The 24,424-nt window shown below is 38.4% G+C and overlaps 1 protein-coding gene across 1 annotated transcript; it reads right to left on the bottom strand.

The window, feature by feature from the left end:
- Positions 1-986: 986 nt before the first annotated feature.
- Positions 987-22,832, bottom strand: slco2a1 (solute carrier organic anion transporter family, member 2A1). Its single transcript, XM_088005136.1, has 14 exons — positions 22,320-22,832; positions 12,480-12,617; positions 11,803-11,965; positions 11,125-11,337; positions 9,930-10,028; positions 9,676-9,815; positions 8,805-8,877; positions 8,550-8,714; positions 7,858-8,059; positions 6,250-6,397; positions 2,828-2,991; positions 2,590-2,654; positions 1,578-1,698; positions 987-1,486 (listed from the first exon to the last, which is right to left on the bottom strand). Exons 1-14 carry the CDS (start codon positions 22,380-22,382, stop codon positions 1,372-1,374), a joined length of 1,869 nt encoding a protein of 622 aa, XP_087861262.1. The 5' UTR covers positions 22,383-22,832; the 3' UTR covers positions 987-1,371.
- Positions 22,833-24,424: the final 1,592 nt, after the last annotated feature.

Here is a 24,424-nt window from a genome sequence, read left to right as displayed (position 1 = left end):
ATAGATAAAACGAACTTTTATGGATGTAACAGGATGGAAAATATCTAAATACTAGGACACAAAAACAGAAACCAATTTGAGAATCGGAAAGTAAATAACGGTTGGCACACCAAGATACATTTCAAGAGCTCTCAAAGTTTACACACCCATGTTAAAATGTTGGGTTCTACTGAATCTAATTAAACTTAAATAGAGTTAAGTTGTTTAAGATTGGCTCATTTGATTTGCTTGGTAAAAGCATAACCTGCAGGGATGTTTCCAATAATAAAAGTATTTGCCCTCTCACAAATGTATAATCTTTTAATCCAATGATTCACAACATCAAATAAATTTCCATACCAGACAAAGGAAACCTTACAATATAAAAATGCATTTTTTTTACATATGATTTTGATTCATTATAGGGAGAAAATCTATCCAACTTTTGAACCATCAGTATGTTCTGATGTTTGCTAAGAGCCTGGGGAAATGAAGTGTCACATTGAAGGCTAAAATACAATTATTTGTTGTATTCATTGCTCTTTGTATATAGGGAAAAGGCGGAAAAAAAGAGGAAAAAAAGTACATTACACAAACAATTTTTCACTAATAAGATCTTCACTATACAGTTCAGAACTATTTGAAGGGTCTCATCAGAGGCCCCTTTATTGGGTATTTTTGTCACAGTATTTGCTGACTCTTTTTCTGAATCTGTAAAAAAAATGTCAAGGTAAACTTGTGTTTATTAAGCAGGTGATGTCTGAAAAGAAAATTTGCATGGGATAAATATTTCTTATTTTGAACAGTTATCTTTATGTCTCTGACAAACTTCCCTGTTGAAGAAACTCATTCTCACAGGATGATGCAGCCGCCACCCTGTTCAAGCAACAGATGCTGCTAGCTGATCTTAAGAGATGAATAGTTTCACAAAATCTCAAAGCAGCTTTTAAACGGACAAACGGCAAAACACAGAACATGTTCAATGACCAGATCTGTATACAGCATGATTTAGGTGCATAATTTATTTTATTTAAAAATATAAAAGGTAGGTGTAGGTGCTTAATATCTGAAAATTCATCAAAAAGTTACATATGATTATACATGAAACCATTCTTGGCGTTGTTAATGATGTCTCAGGGTATGAGACAAATATGTAGAAAATAACTTAAATATTAAGCTATATAGTTCATTAGTTATAGAGTATGTTGCCAATGCAAACAGAAACCCAAGTCCATTCCAGCCTAACACGAACACGTAATGTTCAAAGATATTTAACAGTTTTTAATCGTAATTTCATCCTGTATTATAGATGCAGCCTTCCAAGGAACATTCTTCCTCAAAATGTTCCATCCTCACAGCGACGCTATGAGATGAGTCTCAGCCAGATCACACTCAGATTTCGGGCTTCTTCTCCAGATCGTACTCCTGGGTCCGTTTTGCCTTCCAACCCAGGATGATCAGCAGGAAGATGCCTATGATCTTATAACCCACTTGTAAACCCAAGTATCTGCAGGGGTAAGGTGAATGATCATTAGTGAACATGATGAATAAGTTCAAAGTGCAGGCATACATTTATTCAGAGTCGTAAATGTTCCCACCGGCTCCTGAAGAGGGTGTTGTCATAGTACTCGCAGCTGAACTTCCTTCCGCACACGTTTTTCCACCAGATACAAGACATGTCAATGGCCGTCCCAAAGAGCGCTGGAGCCGGAAGCCAGGCTAACAGTGACGGAGGCAGCGTGAGTTTTGGGGGACAGCACTCAAACGGTTTGTATTCCTGTATGCCTAAGATCAGCTAACGCACTGGTATTTAATCTGAACCCAACTGGTCTGGCCTGCAAGAACTGATGCTGCAAAATCCAACACTGACAATCAAGAAAGGACTTAAATAAATATTTCTGAATGAGCAGTTGTGCAAAAAAACAAAAACAAAGCAACAGTACATCTTACTGAAAAATACTGAAAGGAAACCCAAACTGTGCAATATGCAATATCTAAGTTTATCCAAATATGTATTGAAACCAGATATTTACATACACTGAATCAAAAGACACAAACACATTTTTCCCCCACAAGCAAAAGAAAAAAAAAAACATATTTAAGTATAAAACTGTATTTAATGCCCAAAATGTTATTTCCAAAATGAAACCATTTCAAAAGGCAGTTTAAGCTTTTGAGTTCAAGGATAGTAACAAAATAAAAGTCTAAAAGAAAACATCCTCACCAGGTTTTCTGGCATTTAGCAAACAGAAATAATTCTGGTAATTTGAAGTAATCTAAAACAATAAACGTTTGATATGATTTAACTTCAGAAAGTGAGAAAAAACATGTCTTTCTTCAGTGTATGAATATCAGGTTTTACCTCTATGCAGTACCTTTTCTAATTAGTTGGTTATTTATATTTTAAATCAGATTCTCCTAATTTATTCAGCAGCAGAAATCTGTCCTCCTCTAGCCTACATACTGACAAAATCTTATGTTGATATTAAGATGAACTAGAAGCAGACTCGTACTGGGGTTTGCTTCAGCACTTAATGTCTTAAAGATCATTTTAAATATAAAAAATAATCATTTTCTATCTAGTATGTAATTAGGAAAAGTAGAACTTACCTAATACTCTCATAAGTAAGAACTGAAGTCCTATAGCAAATGATTTCTCGTCAAAGGAAACACATCTGAAATGAAGAAAAAAACATGACTTTTAGTCAGTGTGATCCACTTAACTCAATATTTGTGCCTAAATTAAGGATAGACTTTTTCAAGAAAACATCTGTGCTACTGCAGATTTTAACTCATAGATACCAACAAATCTGTCTCTGTATGTGCCCACATCGACATATTTCTTTACCTGAGCACCATCATGTACAGTGGATTGTGAGTGAGGCAGGCAATCAGCGAAGCTAGAGAGATGAGCAGTATGACTGGGAGGAGATAATGAGAGCAGCTGTTGGGACAATGACCTGGTTTGACTTGGCCATCAGCCCCAGATACACACTTGCAGTTGGTAAATACCTGTATTCAAAGAGAAAGTGACATTATTGTTACTAGCATTAGCTACACAGCTTTGTGTCCAAATGGATTTTATTATTAATCAAAGGCAATTTTAAATACGTGAGTCTGTAACCTTGATTTAAAGAAACTCAGTGTTTCAGCTGTTTTACAGTTTTGTGGAAGTTTGTTCCAGATTTGTGGTATATAGAAGCTGAATGCTGCTTTTCCATGTTCAGTTCTGGTTCTGGGGATGCAGAGCAGAACCAGAACCAGAAGACCTGAGAGATCTGGAAGGTTGATACAACAACAGCAGATCTTTATTGTATCTTAGAGCTAAGTCATTTAGCGATTTATAAACTAACAGCAGTATTTTAAAGTCTATTCTCTAAGCTGCAGGGAGCCAGAGTAAAGACTTTAGAACTGGGTGATGTGCTCTATCGTCCTGGTTTTAGTCAGAACACCACCAGCAGCGTTCTGGATGAAGGATGGATTATCTTCAGGCAGACTTGTGAGGACACTGTTACAGCAATTAATCCAACTAAAAACAAATGCATAAATGAGTTTCTCTAGATCTTTTTGGAACATTAGTCCTTTGACCCTAAAATATTCTTCAACTGATAGAAGGCTAACTTTGTAATTGTCTTTATGTGTCGCTGAAGGCTCTGTGCCTGGAATTATGATGATTTTTTTTCTGCGTATTTAATAAGACTATCAAGAGGCATCAGCAGCAGTTCATGCAAATTAAACACTGATACCTATTTAGACATTTGTGTGTGTGTGACTTGATGTTTGATTTCCACCTTCACAGAAAGCAAAGATTAATTAACCTGACTTTTGTACATTGATCCTCTAAGCTAGCTGCGAGTCGTAACGTCTGCCTTTGACCTTTAATATTGAGTACGGTAGTTGGTTTGCAAGACGTCTGGTTTGAACTAACACATAAGCCACTCAATCCACCAGCTGGAAGATTTTTCACAAGCTCTTAAGTTTCCACACTTTGTAACACCAATTCCTCTGCAATATATGATTTAAAAGGCTTTTGATTAGCTAATAAAAGCAAGCTAAGTGTCAGCTGTAGTCAGCTGACACTTAGCAGCTGACCATCCATCCACTAATCGGGAACGTGAGGTGAGTTTAGACCGTCGTGAGACAGGTTAGTTTTACCTTACTGATAATGTGTTGTTGCAATAGTAATCCTGCTCAGTACGTACATTTTCTTAACAAATAAAAGTCAATGCGTTGCATACATTTATACCCTGACATCCCTAAATAAAATCAAATATAACCAATGGACTTCAGCTAATCAGTAAACTGAAAGATACAGGCCAGCATGGCAGCAAATGTCAGCCTTATCTGACAGAGAGATTGCCAAAAGTTTTCATATCCTTAAAATTCTCCACATTTTGTCACGTCACATCCACAAACATTAACTCCTTGTAGAAGGATTTGGATACGTGAGACAAAGTGCTGCAAAACTATGATATGGAGGGGTGGGCATTTATCTTATTGTTTATTATTTATCAAGATAAATTTCCTATCATGATAATAATCTTGATTTATCATTGTCATGATAAATTCCAGTTACAGATAATTAAAACCCTGGAAACTGTCCACATTGTCAAAACCACTAGTTTTCTCCACTATTTGTTCAATGACACCATCTATAAATGTCAATAAATTTGAAAATAGGAAAATAGTTTAATTATATAAATCGCACTTCTTTATGCCATTGGTCTCTTAAAGAAGCGTATTACAAATAGGAATATTTTTCAAGAGCAGTCCCTGTGTTTGTGGGACTAGAATTGCTGTGATACAGAGTTGCAGCCATACGGCGGCCTAAAAATTAATAAATCATTTGTATCGTCACTTTTATTGTTATCACAATAGTACAACAAAATATTGTGATAAATCTGTAAGCCCATATTGCCTGCCTCTAGGGAAAAATATGTTCTCTATATTTTCTTAACATATAAAAGTCAATGCGTTGCATGCATTTGTACCCTGATACCCCTAAATAAAATCAAATACAACCAATGGACTTCAGCTAATCAGTAAACTGAATCTATCTGTAATTTAATCTGAGTAATAATTTAAAGTTAAAAGTTTAAAGCAGGAGAAGGAAAGGTCTGAACTTCCTACAGAGCATGATGCGGTCCATCATCTGAACCTGGAAAGAGTATGGCAAACCTACTTCAGTTTAATTGAGTTATTTTGCAAAGAAAGAAAAAATGGCAGAATTTTCAGTTTCTATACTTTTTCTCCTTCAAAAGAAAACAAAAAACAAAAACAAAAACTTGAGGTTGTTATTTTCTCTACAAAGCATTGACTGAGGGAGGGGTGAATACAATGCATTCACTTTTTAGGACTGTAGTATATTTTTTAAACTCTGTATAAACAGTCTAAAATTATGCACTACATAGTATTGGACTGTCACATAAAATCGTAATAATATACACTGAGGTTTGTAGTTATAATGTGACAAAATGTGAAAGTGTTCAATGTTACTAAAACTAACTGTCATCTTATTCTGTTTTTACAGGCTCTCTCTAAGCTAAAGTATCTCTTAGTGGCAGCCATGAACAGGGCAGAATGAATTCCTCAAATTCCTAGTTTCTGGACTTATGTACTTCTATTTCTTAGATTTCTTAGATTCAGCGGCATGTAGCTAAAGGAGCAACATTTAACCAGCTTATCTGTGACCCTTTGGAGAGATTTAGAGATAAGCATGTGTTACAAATATGCAAGCACAAAGCTTTGCTCTGGTGCAAAACCTGATCTAAAAACAAAAGCTTTTCAAAACATGACATCAAAGACTCTGTTTGATGGAGAAGTTAAGTAACATCATTGGAGTGTAATGCATTGAATTTCCCCCTATTCTGATTTTTTGTGTTGAAACTAACTCAAACTTTTGGAGGGGGGAAAAAAGTTTAGAGACTTAATTTTTTTCCTCCCTTTCACTAATTCACAGATTCATTTTCTATGTTGTTTTCCTGTTCAGAATTGGGGAAGGAGACTGGATAATTTAGAGCCACCAGATCATCTATTCCTTTTTCTATTTTTTAGGCAGATTCATGCATCTAAAACCTGTATGATGACACTGCATCAACAGATTCTCTTTTTGTTTGTACAACTGATTTCTTTAAAACAAAATGTTTTGGTTTTTTTTCCATTAAAAGAGACAACAATTTAAATTGGTATTTTCTGAGCATGTGTTTAACACCAGCATGTTTCTATGTATACAGATTCAGAAAGAGCAGCTGAGAGAGAGCGGTGACTGACCAGGACTCTGACGGTGTTGTTCAGGTCTCTGGTTAAGTTAGTGCAGCCAGCATGGCAGGGAGAAATGTACTCAATCCCACTGGAGTCACAGACAGGATGGAAGGCGCTCTCAGGACAGAAGCAGCTGGTGGAGCACTTGGGTAATGACCTGCAGGGGGCAGCACAGTTCAACCAATGCACATTAAAGCAACCTAAGCCGGCATCAGTCTTAGTAAAATGCAACACAGATATGCGTTATGGGGACAGAAATCGTGGGATTTCTTTGCCTTAATCTTATTTTCCAGTTGAAGGAAGTCTGAAAAATAAGATCACTCTGCTATGTCCCAGTTTTTGTAGGACTTTCATTTCAAGTTAAAAGCCTGGCCTGTTTCCTGCAGGATTGGATTGACGGTATCTATATTTTTAGAATGTTTGTAAAATATGCTACTAAATTGTGTCGCACTTTTGAGATAAAAAAAAAAAATCTGACATATACAGCTGAAACCAGAAGTTTACATACGCCAAATAAATTTAGACATTTTATTCTTTCTTCTGAAGTTAAATCAGAGTAAACTTCTCCTGTTTTAGATCAGTTAGAATTATCAAAAATGATTTCTATTTGCTAAATTTATCATCTCCATCAATGCCACAATAATAACAGAGAGAATAAATAAGATATTTATTTATTAATGCCTTCAACATGAGAAGTTTACATACAGAATGATTGCTTAGATTCAGATTTCTTAGATTCAGCGGCATGTAGCTAAAGGAGCAACATTTAGCCAGCTTATCTGTGACCCTTTGGAGAGATTTAGAGATAAGCGTGTGTTACAAATATGCAAGCACAAAGCTTTTCTCTGGTGCAAAACCTGATCTAAAAACAAAAGCTTGACCCGCTGATGACCCGCTGACATCAGTGGGTCATGCCCCTTGATGTCATGGCAAGGGGCATGACCTGCTGTTTCAAAAAGATGCTCCACCCAAAAATCATTGCACACACAAATTATTTTATTAATTAATAACATATTATTGATTAATAGAACCACAACTCAAAAAATGCTAATTATAAATGTAAAATGTGTTAATTATTCAAAGATTATCATAAGACTTGTTTGGTCTGATTTAACTTCAAACAGTGAGGAAAAAGCTTGTATGTGTCCTTTTATTTGATGCATGTAAACTTCTGGTTTCCACTCTAAACCAGGCTGATATGTGCTGTCATTTAAACAAAACAGCCTGTAAAACCTGAAAGAAACACCATGTGAGGGATGTTCTGCATCTCTTAGATCTACACAAACCCTAAAATTAATATAAACAAAAGAGCTAACAAATCAAGATAAGCCTATATGAAATTGTAAAAAAAAACTTGTAACATTGTTAAAGATTAATGGATGTTGGATTTTTCCAGTTTGAGCTTTATATCCCCTGTTGGAGGATATTTTAAAATATAAATATCAAATAATTGTCTGAGCTCATAACATTTATCGTAAACATTCTCTTGACTTTTTGTGAAATCAGAAGTTTCCTAAATATTTCAAGTGTTAACTATACTGGCTGTGAGACATCAGAGAGCTGTGAGGCAACAGAGTAAAGCAGCTCTCATGTGCCGGCCGGACATTCTGCACTCACCCCTGCGGTTCAACTGGGTAATTGACCCCAGAGATTTTCTGCGTGTCGCAGCCCATGAAGAAGAGAGGGATGCAGAAGAGGGTGGAGATGGTCAGCATGATAACTGAGAAACGAGGGATGTTCTTCGCGGTGAGTCCCGTCCTCTTCATGATGAAGCCACCGATCAGCATCCCCACCGCTGCAGCTGGTAGATTCAAAGACCCTGGGAAACACGGACCACTGAGTTTTTACACACGGCACTTTAATGCAAACTTGTTTAATCCTCCAATATTTGTCTTAAAACAGCCTTAATGCTGTCCTCCTTCAGTTTAATTTTCCTATTGGTTACAACGGTATGGCTTGGTTGATATCTACATTACACCCCCGTTCAGATATAAAATTATATACCTCAATAAGATTCTCCAATAACACAGAAAAAGTCACTACAATTATCACTAGTTGCTGTTTTGAAAAAAGTTCCTAGCAGGTCTGAAAAGTCACCAAATAAAGCAACAAAGTCGCAAAGCCAGCAACAGTCCTGATCACAACCCCGCCTCTCTTTGCCACATTAGGCCACGCCCCTCAGTGTCTCTTGGCTAAATATTATCAGGGGCTGAGTTATGCTTTCACAGGGACATTAGTTCCACTTTAACAACAATCTTACACATCAATGTACAATTCTGACTGAAGCTATAAATTCCTGCCATACTTACCTACTAGCAGAGTGCTGTAGGCAACTGGAGCCCCATATTGTCTCTCCAGGAACTTGCTAAGGAAGCTAGCTAGGCCTGCTATCACTGAGGAAAAGCAGCACTGGGCCAGGACCAGCAAGAGGAAGAGAGGATTCGACATCAGGTGGAAGAACATTCTAGGAAACACTGGCCAGAACAAATACAGGAACACTGATTAGTAAAATGCAGCGTGGACAGTCAGGATATGTGTCTAATATCTAATTAAGATGTGCTCACATTTAAGGAACTCAAGCAAAGACCTATCCTTCTCCCGTAAGTTATCGTCTGAGTCAGTCTCAGTCTCCGACATCTACAAAAGAGCAAACAGAGACGTTATGTCGGCTTTCCTTTCCCAAGGAAAGGTTATGATTATACGACTACGTTCTAATCAGTAGGTGCTTCAGATGATCCCGTCTGAAACATCCGAAAACGTTAAAGAGCTGCTTTGTTTGGAGATATTGTCTTGCAGTACGCTGACAACAGCTACGGGACAAAATTGCCCCAAAATTGCCTCATGTTTTCCTCAATAAGTTTTGGAAATTTTAAGTTTAATTTTGGTCAGTAACAATCACTCTAGATAGCTGTGATGAAGAAAAAAAAATATGGAGCACTTCATACCCACTCATCAGTATAGTGGAGGATCAGTGATGCTGTGGGTCTCTTAAAGAAGGCCATTGGTACATAATTGGGTGAAATTATATAATAAAACCTTTTAGATAAAAATGTGTGGCAAAATGTAGTAAAGTGAAAATGGCTCATGACCTTTCAGTAGAATAGTGAACCAACCCATCATTTTTCCTTGTAGCTATGTATTTTTCTGTGTATGTCAGATTTTCTTCATTTATTCTGTTCAATAATTGCAATAATAATATAGTTTTGGAGTAGAATCAACTTGTAATGTCAACATACGTCCAGCAGAGGTCAGTAAGAGAACACAAAAGAACTTCGACAATTTTCTAAAAAATATTTTTTCCACAGCTTCAAACTGTAAAATCATCACTTATATCCTTTCATTTTTAACAGAAAGATGCTTGTAAACTTTTGGCCAAATCTATATCCATCACAGTAGTACTGTATGCACAACCTGTCTTGTCATAGTCACACTTACATTTACTTCAGAGCTCATTTGACGGGGGAAGAAAAAGTAAGGAATGGAGGAGAGGGTCAGGAAGCCGGAGATGATAAGCAGACCCATCCACCAAGCCCCCACCCAGCCGGGGTCGACGGGGCTCAACCCCGTAACTACACCTGAAACAAACAGAACCGACCTCTGAGTCGCTACGAAATGCAATGAAGCCTTGATGAACACCGAGCCTGAATCTACATGAACCGCAGGATGTGTTTAAAAGACTTTGTCGTTACCAGAGCCACTTCTGTTCACGTCCACGTAGAACCGAAGCATGACAGAGCCCAGCAGGTAGCCGAGGGACGGTCCAAACACAGACACGGCAAACAGGATGGCTGTGAACGAGGGGGCAGAGGTCAGAGAAAATACATTCCTCACAGGAAAGACTTTCATGCAACAAATCAGATTAAAGAAAAAACATATCCTCTACAGGGCGTAGTAAGGAAAATATGTGGAAAAAACAAAGCAGTGAATTATTGAGAAGTGGAAGATACATTTTTACATGGTTTTCAAAATTGGATGTCTTCAGTCTGTTGAATGGATATCTATGTGGGCAATATGGACTTAAAAATTAACTGATAATAAAGGTGACGATACAAACCATTTATTACTTCTTTTTTTTATAGAACCCGTATGGCTACAACTGTGTGTCAGCTATTATAGTCCCACAAACACAAAGACTGCTCTTGAAAAACATTCCTTCTTTAAAGGACACCTGCCACATAAAGACGTGCAATTTATTTAATCAAACTGCAGATTGTAACCGCATTTAATCATATTTTCAAATTTGTTGATATCTGTTAATGCTTTCATTGAACAAATAGTGGAGAAAAGTAGTAAAACTACTGGTCTCAAAAGTACTGACAGTTTTGGGGGGAGTTAAATGTCACTAACAGGAATTTATTATGACAACAACAAATGAAATTGATCATAGTTGGAAATTTGTCACAATAAATGTAATGCGATAAATGCCCAACACTAAATGGATACCTATAAATAAAATAACAAAAAAAGACAAGATAAGAACAAGAACACTGAAAATACAGCCAAAGCTAGAATGACATTATCTAAATTAAAGTATAGAGAGTGTTAAAGTTTAGACCTCTGAATGAAAAAGTGAAGAACTGTTTCAGTCTCTAGATGTGCAAAGCTAGTAAAGACATACGCTGAAAAGACTTGCAGCTGTAAATGCAGAGAAACATGGTTACATAAATTAACTCAAATTAATTAGCTCGTCATTTTTAAGAATAAATGACATATCAGTTTTCTTCCACTTCACAATTATGCACTAGCAAGTGTTGGCTTGTGGTTGTAACATCAGAAAATAGGAGGAAGTTGAAGGAGAATACTTTTACAGAGCGCTGTATCAACAACATGACCCTTGAACACATCTCCATTTTCTCCTGTATCTCTGAACTGCAGGTTATTCACCTATGTAGAGAGGGGAGTTTTTACTTCCTGCAAAATCGTCAATGTAGGAAATGCCAAAGGGCTGGATGGGCACAGAGCCCACGCCGAACAGCAGCTGAGCGATGGCCATAAGTATCCACACCAGCGTGGTGTCAGCCAGGCGCCTGGTATCTTCACGACCACATGACTCCGGGCTGGTGGTGGTGTTGTGTGGGATGCACAGGTCGTGGAACTCTGAATTGCAGTAGGCAGACACACATAGTCAAACATCGGAAGAAAGATGTACAAAAAAAATAAAATACAAGTAGTGATGTTTGATGAAGGGAAACTGCACATTTTTAATTTCCTGAAGCCTCTCTGGCCCTCTGCTGAATCCAACATAATTAGTATGAGGTAAAATGAAAAATCAGAAGGAGGCTTCTGTTACTGCTAATGAAATACCCTGAGGGTGACTCTAGTCGTAGCTTTTAGCATAGAGATTATGAATGTTCCTTCAGTTTATGTTAAAGTTCAACTGAAGAGGGTCAGTGGACCTGGTAGACGCTTGGTGAGTCCACTTAAGAAGCTGTTGGTATTGTAGGCAAACCCAAAGTTTCTTTGACATGTTTATACACTTGTGAGCTCCCTGGTCTGGACCCACTCGACACCGACAGACGTCATGCGGCTTTGTGTTTGTTTACGCGTGCAGCTGGTTCTTACTCTGCAAAGCCGAGTCGTGTGTGTAGGGCTGCGACAGAAAGTGAGGTAAGGTGAGGAGCATGGCGCTGACGGCCATCAGCAGTCCGCCGACGCCAATGACGCGAGGACGGTGAACCCGGCTGCCGAAGTAGCTCACAAACACAATCAGGATGCAGTTGCTGACCTTTGAAGCACAACCAGAGAAGCAAACCAGTCAGATCTATAACCCACACAAGACAGAAAATGCAGATGTGATGGATGAAGTCTCTCTTCAAGTACACATAATCATTTGATCCATTATTGCAACAAAAACATTATTAAGGTGGCTTTGCATAACCAAAGCGTGAACTGAGATGGAATGTTCCGGCCTCGTTTGGTCTGGTTTCATAACACAATGCTGAAAGCAAACACTCAGATAACGTCAACATGGCAACATGGTTTGTAACTCCTGACCGCAGGTCATTTATCGAAGACAAATTAAAAGCATACTTGAGGGATTCGTAGGGAGAACATGCAGACTCTCTCATTACTCCTGACATGCGTGTCTCTCAAATACAATATCGCCACCTGAAATGTCAGGGAATGTGACTTTGTGTTGCTTGCTTGCACCTCAGTTCCTCTTTTGTCGTCAGTATCCCTGAAAGATCACACTGTCTCAGTCCTACAGCTCATGAGGAGATGTTGCTTTTGGCTCCTACCTCATGGAGAGAGGAAATGGTTCCAGAGGAGAAGCTGTTGAGGCCGTAGCGCCTCTCGATAGTGGAGATGGTGCTCCTGAAGTAGGCGCTGTAGAGCAGCTGTGAGAGCTGCAGGAAGCCGTGACACAGGACGAACAGCTAGGACAGACAGACAGATAGACAGGATGTTGCTAGAGCCTCTATATTGTGGTTAAAAAAGTAGTAATGCTGTCATAGTCAGAGAGGGAGGAAGAGAAGACCTCTGTCTGTCTGGAACCTGGAGCTATCAAAAATAGCTTAGTGCACGCAGAAGTTCAGTGACTACAAAGTGTTGAGGTCCTGCTGCTTCAAAGGAGGCTCAAATAATCAGCCTTCCTCTGTTCACAGTTTCTATGAAGTGTTTTTGCTGATGTAGGTAAATATAGGTGCGGATGTCATTCCTGGTCCAATGTTCCCTAAGGACTTTGCTTCTGAAATCATGTTTGATTTTCCTTTCATATCAACATTTACAATTTCTCCCAGCAGTGACCCATCCTTGTTGCAGGATGGAATGATATCTTGTTTCATCCAAAGAAGAATCTTTTTGATAAACTCTCCCCCAGGAAAAATATTGAACCTACAGCTTATATTGTTATTGGTAGGCAGACAGTTTCCAGTAACAAAGTATATAATAATTTTTAAAATGTAAGGATTAAAAACCTAAACCTAAAAACAACCCTAAACATACTGCAATCTCTGCCCCACACCAGTTACAGCATACTACTGGTTAGCTAGCTATTATGTTTTTTCAAGTGTTGACCTAAAACAAAAATATATATAGCCTACCCACTAAAATATGCAGTGGTTCTTTGAAGCTTATTGCATTAAATATTTCACAGTTTTATTGTTCTGGTCTTTGTACAATCCATCCACACCCTTGTCCCTAGTGGGGTTGGGAGGGTTGCTAGTGTCCATCTCCAGCTAACATTTGAGAGGCGGGGTCAGCCTGGACAGGCTGCCAGTCCACCACAGGGCAACACAGAGACAGACAACCATGCATGCACACTCACACCTAGGGAGAATTTAGAGAAACCAATTAACCTGAGAGTCATGTTTTTGAACTGTGGGTGGAAGTCAGAGTACTTGGACAGAACCCGCCATGCAGAAAGACCCCAGGCTGGGAATTAAACCCAGAACCTTCTTGCTGCAAGGCAACAGTGCTACCAACTGTGCAGCTGGCTTTTTGTACAATAAAACATTTAAACCAAGCGTATATTTGCTGCAAAGATAGTAAAGCTATCTAGTATAGCTAGCTAGCCTGCAGATTTCTGTACTAGCTTGCCAATTGTAGATTTTAATCAGCGATACTTTAACAGTGATGTCTAGAGTTTGTTTAAAGGTAAACATTTTTTTCACAAAAAGCCAAATTTATCTTTCTTGTAAGTACAAAACTTTAATAAACAAAGGAGGCTCAGCGCTGCTGTAAGCTAAGCTACTTACAGTTGCAGCATCAATACATTCTATGAAGCAGCTGTAATGTAGGATATCTTGTTGCTGCAGACCCAAAAAAAATTTAAACTTTTTGCCCTTAAGAAGTTTCAATCCTATTCCAAGGAACAACGCCACATATACTCACCTACTTGGGTACTTGCCATCTTGGAAGTGGAAAATTTTGTCGCAAGTTATTACACACAGGACCTTCATGGCATTTTACAGTCTTTATTAATCTGACTATAAACTTCGATACTTTGAAAAGCGTGTAGATTTTTTTTAATTTTTTTACTTTTTCTGTTAATCTCACAGTTTTTATTAAAGCTAAGTCAGGAGAGTCTTATTTGGGCCAGAGTCAGCTCAAGGCTGACATCCATTTATGTAACTCTTAGCCCAACAGGTAGTTCTGCTGTGGGGATCTGGGGTTCATTTACTCAGCTACCCTCTCTCATTTCAGCAGATGAATTTGTAAGAAGCCTGACAAAAACAATAAATAGTTGAGGAGCGGGGCCAAAAAAATAATCATGTTTTCCAAAACATCTAAACCGCACACCTCTTACGGAGCAATAATGGGCTATGTAACGACGTTTTGGACCCGATGTCTGCCAAACCTTCAGCTTTTCGTTACTCTACATAGTCCATGTCTCCGTTTGTTTACATGACTTGTCTCTTGCACTTCTCTCTTCACACCGAGAGTTGTGTAAGGAACCCAGTCGCCCGCTGGTTGGACTCCCAGGGATTTGGAAAAGGAGCCATGGTCTGCTCTGAGGGCTTCACAGAACCTCCGCGTGAACGTCCCAGTGACGCTCAAGATATGTGAGGAGATTTAGAGGAGAATTTGCAATGAAAACAGGGATAAATCTCAGATTTCATCTTTGTTTAGCAAACTGCCAGGTGGACAAGGGGACAATAAACTACGCAGCTCCCTCAGAACAGTTAATTCCCCCATTAAAACTCGTCTTTCTGGTTTGTGAGCACGCACAATACATGCTTGTACAGTGTTGCTAATATTTCATCCTCGTTTCCTATCAAGCGGCCTTCGCTTGTCTGAGTGTTTCAACAGGACGTAGATACTGATTGAGGCAAAGAATGTCTTTTGTTCGAGTTTGAGATCATGACAAAAAGTCTAAATCCAACCTGAAACCCACTTTAGTCTTTGCTGTCTCAGTTTTACACATATTCTATGAAAACATCTCTTTTGCCATTGAGAAATTACCTAGTGTATAATAAAATAAACAAAAAGGTCATTATCCTTAATGTCATAATGTTAGATTGATATGAGATATTATTTACACTTCCTGATGAAGAAACATAAAGCAACAAGTTAAGCAAACAGAGCAAATGATCAGCTTTTCACATAATTTGGTACACACACACAGACCGGCACTGAACACACGCTGGATGTGCTCCCTTCAGGGAGGATACAAAAGAAGAAAACCAGAATACATCTCAGTAAATTAGGAATATCATCATAAAATGTTTGTTTTTTCAGTAAATTAATCCAAAAAGGAAACAAACCCTACATATCTGAAGTGTTTGTTGTCTTTGATGATTATGGGTTGAAGTTAGTAAGAAGATTAGACTGCTAAATCAGACTAATAAAAATGGACAAAATACGGCTATCAGATCCATGGGCTGTTAGGTTCCATGCTACGCCACATTGATACAGTTTTTCATCCAAAAGCAGCCTTGACCAAGTACTCAGTGGAAACATTTCTGTACCATTTATTGTTCTAACATTTTGTCATCAAATTTAGCAGAAATAAATTCTAGAAATTGTCTTATTCATTCTGTCTGTGATTAATCTATTTAATAGGGCTGCGTCAATTCACGATTATTTTAGTAATTGATTAATCAAATAAAAAATGCCACAGATTTGCTGATTTTTTTAAAAACTGCTTAAGCCTTTTGGATATAATATTAGAAACATATAAAAATGTACAAATAATTAAATTCCTTTCATAAATCAGAAAATAAACATTTTATTGCCTGGAATAGCAACAGCATCACAGTAAATCTGAACCGGGTGGAGCTAAAACTCTACCATCCGAGGAGTTTGGTAAAAACATATTTACAGACAACGATAGTTTAATCTTAATTACAAAATGTATCTATTTTTTGCAGAGTTTTGGCTTAACTAATTTTTTTTCACCAAATTATTTTTTTTCAGTCCAGCTACTCCAGTTAACAATTAATTGAGAATTATTTCAATAATCAATTAATGGCGATAAATCATTTCAGCCCAACTGAACCTTTCGTTTAAAACTGCAGATCAGAAATAATTGAACTTTTTACTAATGTTCGTATTTGTTGAGATGTACTTGTATAAATGCAGCATACTCAATGCATTTTGTCCACAGTTGTCCTTTTGAACTCAATGTCAGGATGACATTGTCCTTGACTTCAACCTGCTGAGAAGGGAAGAATCGCAGGAAGTTCACAAGACGTTTTCTATCACTTTGATTTAAGAGAGCGAGCTGATGTCACAGATTTATATTTATTGTTGTTGTTTTTTTTCTCGTAACAAAAACCCTGAGCTACTTCTTTAAAAACTGCAACAAAGACAAAGCAGCATGTGAGGTGAGGATTGCCTCTCTTCTATTGTGAGCAAATGGGTTGGCCACACAAACGCCTCCTGAACACAACAAAGCAGCAGTGTCTCAGATTCAAAGGCAACAGTTACAAGCTAAGTTAGCAACGTAGCTCGGCTTCGTATCGGAAGCTCCTGTTTTGAACTGGGGAATGTAACATGTTGAGTCAGCGATAGTCATCACAAAATTTGAGACAGATGAAATCTCAAAAGAGATTTCAAAAAATGTCTTTTGAAAAAATCTCTTTTGAGATTACATCTGATGGCACATTGAAGGTGCATCTGGGTGGAAACTGGTGTCTTTGATTGAACCACATCAGCCCTCATATCATCACACTGTGTCTGACTGAGCCAATAAGAAATGGTAAATAAATAAATATGGTAATAAGAAAGCAACCCAAATGATACACTTGCAAACCCGTGTGGTGTCCTTCACCGCAACTCATCCTAAAGGATGTTCCTGAAAATTCTGCTGCACTTCTGCGTCTTCTACATGTTTAAGAAACGTGTTTCTTCAGAATCTCAGAAAATTTCATCAAGTGTTGAACTGTCTGCTTATTTAGTCGTTTAAAGCCATGTTAGTCATTTGCACGTTGTCAAGTCATGTCCTATGATTTTAACCCATTTTATTGGGGTTTTACATTATCTTTGTTTTTTATTTTTATACATTAAAATCTGATCAATGAGTCTTAATTTGAATTTACCACTATGAGTGGAAACTTTGTGGAATCTCCTTTCACCACAGCTGCCAATACACATGTAGAGACTGAAAGATTTAACCCTTCTTTGATAATTAACTCAAGCTCAGTCAGGTTTGTTGTAGTAACTCTGAAGAAAACCAGTCTGAGGCATGATACCTCCACCACCATGTTTCACAGCAGAGGGCTTTAACTTCTCCCAATGCGTAATGTTTTGCAGGGGAGCACCTGTAAATCTGCTGCCCCGGAACCAATTTATCGTCTCTGATTTTCTTAATGTTGAAAGATTGTCAATCGGTCAATGGATATATGTGAAGCTGACTTTATTCACTAACCTTAGCTACCTCTACAAAGGCCTGAAGGTATTTTATTGGTTTTGTTCTCGCTTCCACATATGTGCAGTTAACATCGGTCACCCCACTGTTACCAATTTGGCAACTTTGTTGGTACACTTGTCGAGTTCTCAGACAAAAAAAGATTAACATCGACCAAAATTGGAATTAGCAGGTCAGACTTTTTAAAGATCGGAGATTGGCCAGAAAACATCAATTGGTGTTTTGCAATTAAATTGTGCAAAAATGTAATTCTGATCTCATGCAAGCAGAGTCCCTTCAGGTTTGCTGTGTGTGCTGTGTACTACCAACAGGACTTCTAACGCCGTTCTTTCAATTTCTCATCACTCTTCCATTAAAGATTTGTGGTTGGTTTTTCTGCCATCAGATTCTCCTATATGAGCTGTGGAAATAGACTGAAGCCTGTACTTGCAGTTTGACAAAATGTAAACAAGGAATTGAAGTTGAGCGGGACATCAACACAAAACGTCTCGGTTAAACTGTTGCATTTCCACAGTGTTAACAGTTCGTACAATGAACCACTGCATTCTGCTCTTATTTACATTTACACAAGTGCATTGATTTCTTTGGAAACACTTTTTACAGGTTGCCAAGTGTGAGATATGTGCTGATGAGGTCACCAATAATGCTATGATTTACATGAACGCAAAAGTTTCTACGCTTCAGAACAATTGCTTCACATCTGACTGAATTTTCCTCTTGAATGTCGAGTTTGCCAGAAGGGGGGGGGGACACACGCAAGAAGGCTTACAAGATTACAAGATGGCATATGTTGCTCAAGAGCAGGAGAGGAGTTGTCCAGATGGAAATTTTTAAAGAATAGCCTCCAGCTTCAGGGGTTAAAGGCTCCGACTTGAGTGCGGACAAGGTGTAGCCAGCAGAAATAGTTCAAAGCAGAGAAGAGTACATAAACAAACCAGATGCTCTCATGAACCTGAGCAAATAGAAAGTAAAGGCTTTTACAGTTCTGCTTGAACATGCGCCAAGAGAAAGATGAATGGATACGAGTAATTTGTGTCACCTTTGCTGTCCAGTTGTACAGTATTTGCATTCAAGCGGAGGAAAACTACCAACGTCTTGTTTGCTGCAGTAGGAGTTCTGTCTTTCATGCGGCTTGTGCCATCTCATCACTTAAATGAGAACAGATTGACAAATCGCCTGCTGTTTAGTCGGTTTGCTTTGAACTACTCCCATTATCTAAATATACCTTGGAAGGGGCTTGGAAGGGGATTCATGCTGACTACATAAAAGCAAAAGTTCATAAGGAACACCCAATGTGACTGACAAGATCATGACCCTATGCTGACCCTCGCTGTTTCACTGACTTCCCATCCACCCACGTGTATACATCACTGCTTCAACAGAGGAAGGTTCCTTCAAGCACAGAACCTGATACGGCAGAAGGGATAACCAAACATAAAAAACTGTCGGATGTAGTCAGATTTCAGTTTTAAATGGTCTCTTCTTCTTTTGGCGATAGAAGCGTTTCTACTGTCTGAAATAGCCCCAAGTCAAAGGTGTTGCTTGGAGACGAGTCACTTCTTTATCATGTTTTGAAAGTAACAAGTGCAAAACAAATCTTTGCCTCATTACCCAGAGTCCTGGAACGCAGAGTTTCTCATCCATTGTTGCAATACAATGACTCAAAAAAAAAAAAAGAAATCTCCTTTTGCCACGTAGTGGATGTAGATACATTTCTCCCTCCGGTTAGTTCTCAAAGGCTGTAGTAAAACAAACGGAGGCGCCTAAAGTTCCCCAAAAAATGGATGCGGATGCCCCTGTTGAACACAGAAACATCTTTGTCTTGACTGGGGAGATTCAGTTCTTATTGGAAGAAGATAAGACAAAGCTGTCAACACTTCCCTTTGGTTAAAGCCATTAGAAGACGACTGAAATTCCACAGACACAAAAACTACTTATCCTGGTTATGTATAGCTGGATCTTATGGAGGCCCATTTCTGCCACTTTGACAGACATAAAGAAAAATCTTGTCTCGTATTTAGAACCTCTTTTTTTTTTAACGACCACGACTATTAATTACTAGGTATAAAAAAATCATAATTATGAGCTGTATCCACAATTATCAAGATCACTAATTCTTTAGTGACTTTGGGCTTTTTTTTGGTCTGGAAAGAAGAACCTGCTCACTAACTGTTGAGCTTCAGGCCATGGTCTTGTTGAAACACCCATAAAAGGGAATTTCCTGTTTGAGAGATAGCAACATGATGTTTTCAAGCATTTTGATACAGTCATTCTGATGTGCGATAACTAGCATAAGTAAACATCTCCACATTCATGGAGAATGTGCATGATACTGATTCCCGAGTCTATATCGGTCTGCATCTAAGAGTTGGCATTTAGTCCGCCTGGTAAATGGTGAGTTGTTCTCATGCAGATTATTGCTGACTGTTGTAATATTACATGATCAAGCCTTTTCTAACATTCCACTCTTCAGAATAAGTCATGAAAGTACGTATGATTTGTGCTGATATATCAGGTCAATATTGACATTGGGGATTACTCAAAGATAGGAAATTGGTATCGTATCAGTACACCCCTTCACCCTGGAGCTGATCGTTGGCTGTATTTTTTGTTCCACTGGGATGGTAGTTTTCCATTATATTTCATATTTCTGGTTTTGACTTTCTTTTAAAGCTACGTTTACTTAAGCAACCAATCATTTACGGCACTTGTTTTTATGTTCCCCACTCACCAATAAACTTTTTTTGACACCAGTTTTTCACACAATGAACCTCACATATCAAACTCTGCACTGCTATTGCTTGAACAATGGATCTGGTCAACCGATCTCTCAATGCAATTGATCAAATTTTCTCGACGAGAAGACCGGGCACAGGAGAGCCCTCTTGTCCTGTGGGGACACACCCGGCAGGATTCACCCTGGATTTATTCATAACAGGATTTCTGTTGTTTGGCGCTTGTGGATTCCTGGCTTATCGACAAATTTGTGACGGACTTGGCCGAACTAGCGAACACTCAGACTGTTGGTGTGGACAGAGACACAAGTTGGATGCGAGTCTTGCTGAGACTCGCAGCCCAGCTGAGGACTCAAAAACTCACTAGCGGGATGGAATCGATCTTGGAGAAGTTGCTAGTTTCAGTTCAGTGGAACGACTAAACTAATTTGGATAACTGAGAACTGAGATGTATCGGAGAGACTTTAGGGGAGACTGAAATTTATAATCTACCCGACCTAAGACATTCTGTATCTGAATTGGCTTTCCCCGTGTTGCCTAGAAAGGGCTGCATATTTCCAATCTCCTTGAAGATATGTACACATAGCGCTCCTTCCCACCTCACCCCCTCCTGTTATCCATGCAGCTGTGTAGCTGAGCGCTCCCAAGGCCATGCCTTGATAACAACATCTTATCGGACTTCTGCCGGGAGGCTGAGCAACGTAGTTTCACGACCCTGTGATGTCACTGCCTTCATTCATGTCTTTGTTTGCCCTTTGTTTTGTCTGAATGTTGCCATTTGCCCTAATGTGTCCTTTCCTCTTTTTTATTTTATTTTGTTAGAAACTGTGGAGTACTCACTTTTAACCCAGAAAAGGAATTAGAACAAACTTGGAGTCCAGCGACTCTAGTTTATTAGTCACTCTTTAGCTTATTTTTTAGAAACTGTAGAGTACTCACTATTTAGATGCAGAGAGACTCCTATTATTACAACCCAGAAAAAGAATTAGAACGAACTTAGAATCCAGAAAAATTCTTCCAGAACAGGAACATTTAGTTTTTATTATTACTTAGAAACTGTGGAGTAAATTTAGAGCACACTTAGAAAGTCCAGAGATTACTTACTTATGCTTATCTAGCATCCCAGAAGTCCAGAGGATAATTACTTACTTATACTTATTTAGCAACCCAGAAGAAGGATTAGAACTTGAAATCCATTAAAACTACCTTAGCAACTACTTTTTAGACTCCTATTTTTCCAAACCAGAAAAGGAATTAGACCAGAGGATACTTACTTATACTTATCTACCAACCCTGAATAGGAGTATCTAGTTTATTTACCTTGGATCAACATTATTAGCTTTTCATCTTTTGCTCTTCCCTTTGGTTTGTTATTTTGTTTGTATTTTATTTTAATTCTTGTAAAGCACTTGGTATTTCCTTGTTGCTGAAAATGTGCTATATAAATAAAATTACCTTTATCTTTTTACCTTTACTTTTAGAGTTCACTGGGCGAGGTGGTTGCCAGGCCATCGGGGAAGAAATATTAATCTGTTTCAAGATACTGGACCCTAATTACTTTGAGCACAAATGTAATTTACTATCATAATATATCATAAATATGAGATAACAGTCATATTTTCGAGATATGGAAGTCAGAATTATGATTTCGCTCGCTCATTTTTTTTTTTTAATCCCAGTGGAGTAAATGTAGTTTTTTAAAAAGTAACATTTATTTTAAAACCCAAGTCTTTATGACAGAAAAATTCAGAAGATAAACTGGATTTAAGTAACTTTATATCAGATCATTGTGGAGGAAATTATCTCCACAAAGTGTCTCTCTGACACTTGTTACCGAGTGTCAGAGAGACTCTCAGGTCGGTCCAAGAAGGTTTATGAAGGGAAATGTGAGCCGACATGCCTAGTTAGACTTTGACTCTATTGAGTTGAGCAATTCTCAAACGAAATAAAAATGTTCAACAATTATATAAACAACGAGCGTGAGAGTAAGGCGGGTTAAAACACGACTTTTTAACGGCAGCATCGACTCTTACCTTTATATTGCACCATGCCGTCCTGTTGGGTTTTCTGGTGTTTGTGGGGTAATTTATCTCCATTGTGTCCCCGCGACGTCAGAGTAGGAAGCAGAGATGCGTGTCCCTCGCTGCTGGCTGACTTCTACCTCCACCGGTGAGCTGGGAGGCTTTTTAAAGGCTGCTGGTGATGTAACTGGACTCACGCCGAAGCTCCACACCAATTTTTTTTTTTTCCCACCCCAACAGAGTGATGATCAGGAACAGACCGTCTCCCTTAGCTTAGTCACGCGCACTCACCTGGGTAAACTTGAGGTGCCTGAAGGTGTTTTTATCAAACAATCACCGTTATTCACCGGGTGAATAACGGTTGTTATTTGAACGAAAACAGTGAAAACCACGAGCGCTTTTTAATTTAAAGCGAGGTTTAGTCCTCTGAGTGAACCCTGCTTTGGTCCCCCTCTCCCAGGCAGCTAAAACGAGCTTAATGCTTCATTAATTGCGGTATGCGGCTCCCTTGGCTGTTTCGGTCTGGAGCTAATGAGAACAAACAATTCAAAGAGAAGCTCATAAACACTTACGAACATAGGCGCAATTCCCGGGGGGCTCGGGGGGTCAAGACCCCCCCTCCCCCCAATCTTAGAAAAGTCTAGAATCGTCCCCCCCTCACCTCCCCAAAGAAATCATGAAAGAAACCCTTGTATTTAAACGATATTAATATAAAAAAAGGCAATAGACACAAAGAACGAAGTAAATCTGCCATTCATCTAAGAAAAAACTAAGAATTAATTTTTAGGTCCCCCCCACTATTATTAGAACAATTGTTCAGTCCAAAGTGTATGCAGAGCAACAGCAGCGCTGCTGAACGGTACAGGCTCCGTTTAGAGCCGCTGAAGTGAGGAGCTAGCTTTTAGCTGTGGCTCTGCAACACCAACAAAAAACCCTCCAGTAAGTAAATACTTAAAGCATAAGACATGTTACACATTTTATTTACTTTCACTGCTCAATAGGAAGAAACACACTGATAATAAACAGTTTGTTATTTCATGACTTTGGCTGAATCATGATAAACTGCCACCTGCCACCTTGGAAATCTAAGCTAGCTAAACTGCTACATTGCTTTCATAGACTTAGCTCCTTTTCTGTCGAAGGTAGCCAATATTTCAATTATATTTAGCTCTCTAACTCTTACTTTAATAAGAAGAGTTTGAAACTGGAGGGAGTGGTTGAGCATTAGCTGACAGCTCAGTATGGGAGCCGAGAGCAAAGGAGGCGCAGCAGCTGACAGTAAAAAAAATAATAATAAAGTATGCCTTTATTTCGTACCATCTTCAACGCAGAGCCTTTAAAACCACAAAATAAAATCTGAATATTAAGTTTAAGTTATACTTCCTAAATATTCGATTCCTACATATAGGTTTTAACATGAACCCCCCCACCCCCACTGCAAACAGTTCCACTGCAATAAATCAATACTTATGAGGAATTTTATTAAGTGGAATTACTTATTAAAACTTTTTAGTCAGAGCCTTAAGTTTTTGTAAAGGTGTAGCAGAGATTAGATCTGTGACTGGCAAAAACAATACATGTATAAATGCATCCTAGCCGACCTACTTACTGAAATAAATTAACTTTTCAATGATTTTATAGACTATGATCACACCTTACAACAGCGCCTCCTGTAGTCCTGTAGTACAATAGTTGCAAATTCACCTACCTGTGAAGTGATATTAAGACACGCACTTTCTAAAAATAGTAAAGCAATGTAAAAGGAGCATTGAAAAAAAATTATATTTATTTTTAAAAAGGGTAAAACATCAATCAAACCCTCATAAATGTCTAACCAGCTTATTGGATGTTTCCACGTGTATTTTAATGATTCTCTTTGATCTGGCGCTCCTGGTCTTTGAAGTTGGAAGCTAATAGATTGTCTCACAGATTCTCTGTCGGATTTAAGGCAGGACTCCAATTAGAAGAAAGAACATGGCAAAATTAAAAGATAACTTTAAACAAATCTGTCAGGGGTATGAATGATTTAGGGCTTAACTGTATACATATAGGGGTACAAAAAGGCTTTATGGAAATAGGTTATGCTAAATGTGCAAGCAATGACACGAGGCCAATGT

This window comes from Poecilia mexicana, unplaced genomic scaffold, assembly GCF_051168715.1.
Source record: "Poecilia mexicana isolate PSO_F unplaced genomic scaffold, ASM5116871v1 scaffold_4, whole genome shotgun sequence".
NCBI classification, from domain to species: domain Eukaryota; kingdom Metazoa; phylum Chordata; class Actinopteri; order Cyprinodontiformes; family Poeciliidae; genus Poecilia; species Poecilia mexicana.
This window is presented reverse-complemented; position numbering and strand designations above follow the sequence as displayed.

Bases quoted from the DNA above. Each gene is read 5' to 3' on its own strand.
- slco2a1 (XM_088005136.1), bottom strand. From the start codon at position 22,382: ATGGAGATAAATTACCCCACAAACACCAGAAAACCCAACAGGACGGCA. The intron at 12,618-22,319 runs GTAAGAGTCGAT...TGTCTGTCCTAG, and splicing joins CGGCATGGTGCAATATAAAG to CTGTTCGTCCTGTGTCACGG. The intron at 11,966-12,479 runs GTAGGAGCCAAA...TGTGCTTCAAAG, and splicing joins CCATTTCCTCTCTCCATGAG to GTCAGCAACTGCATCCTGAT.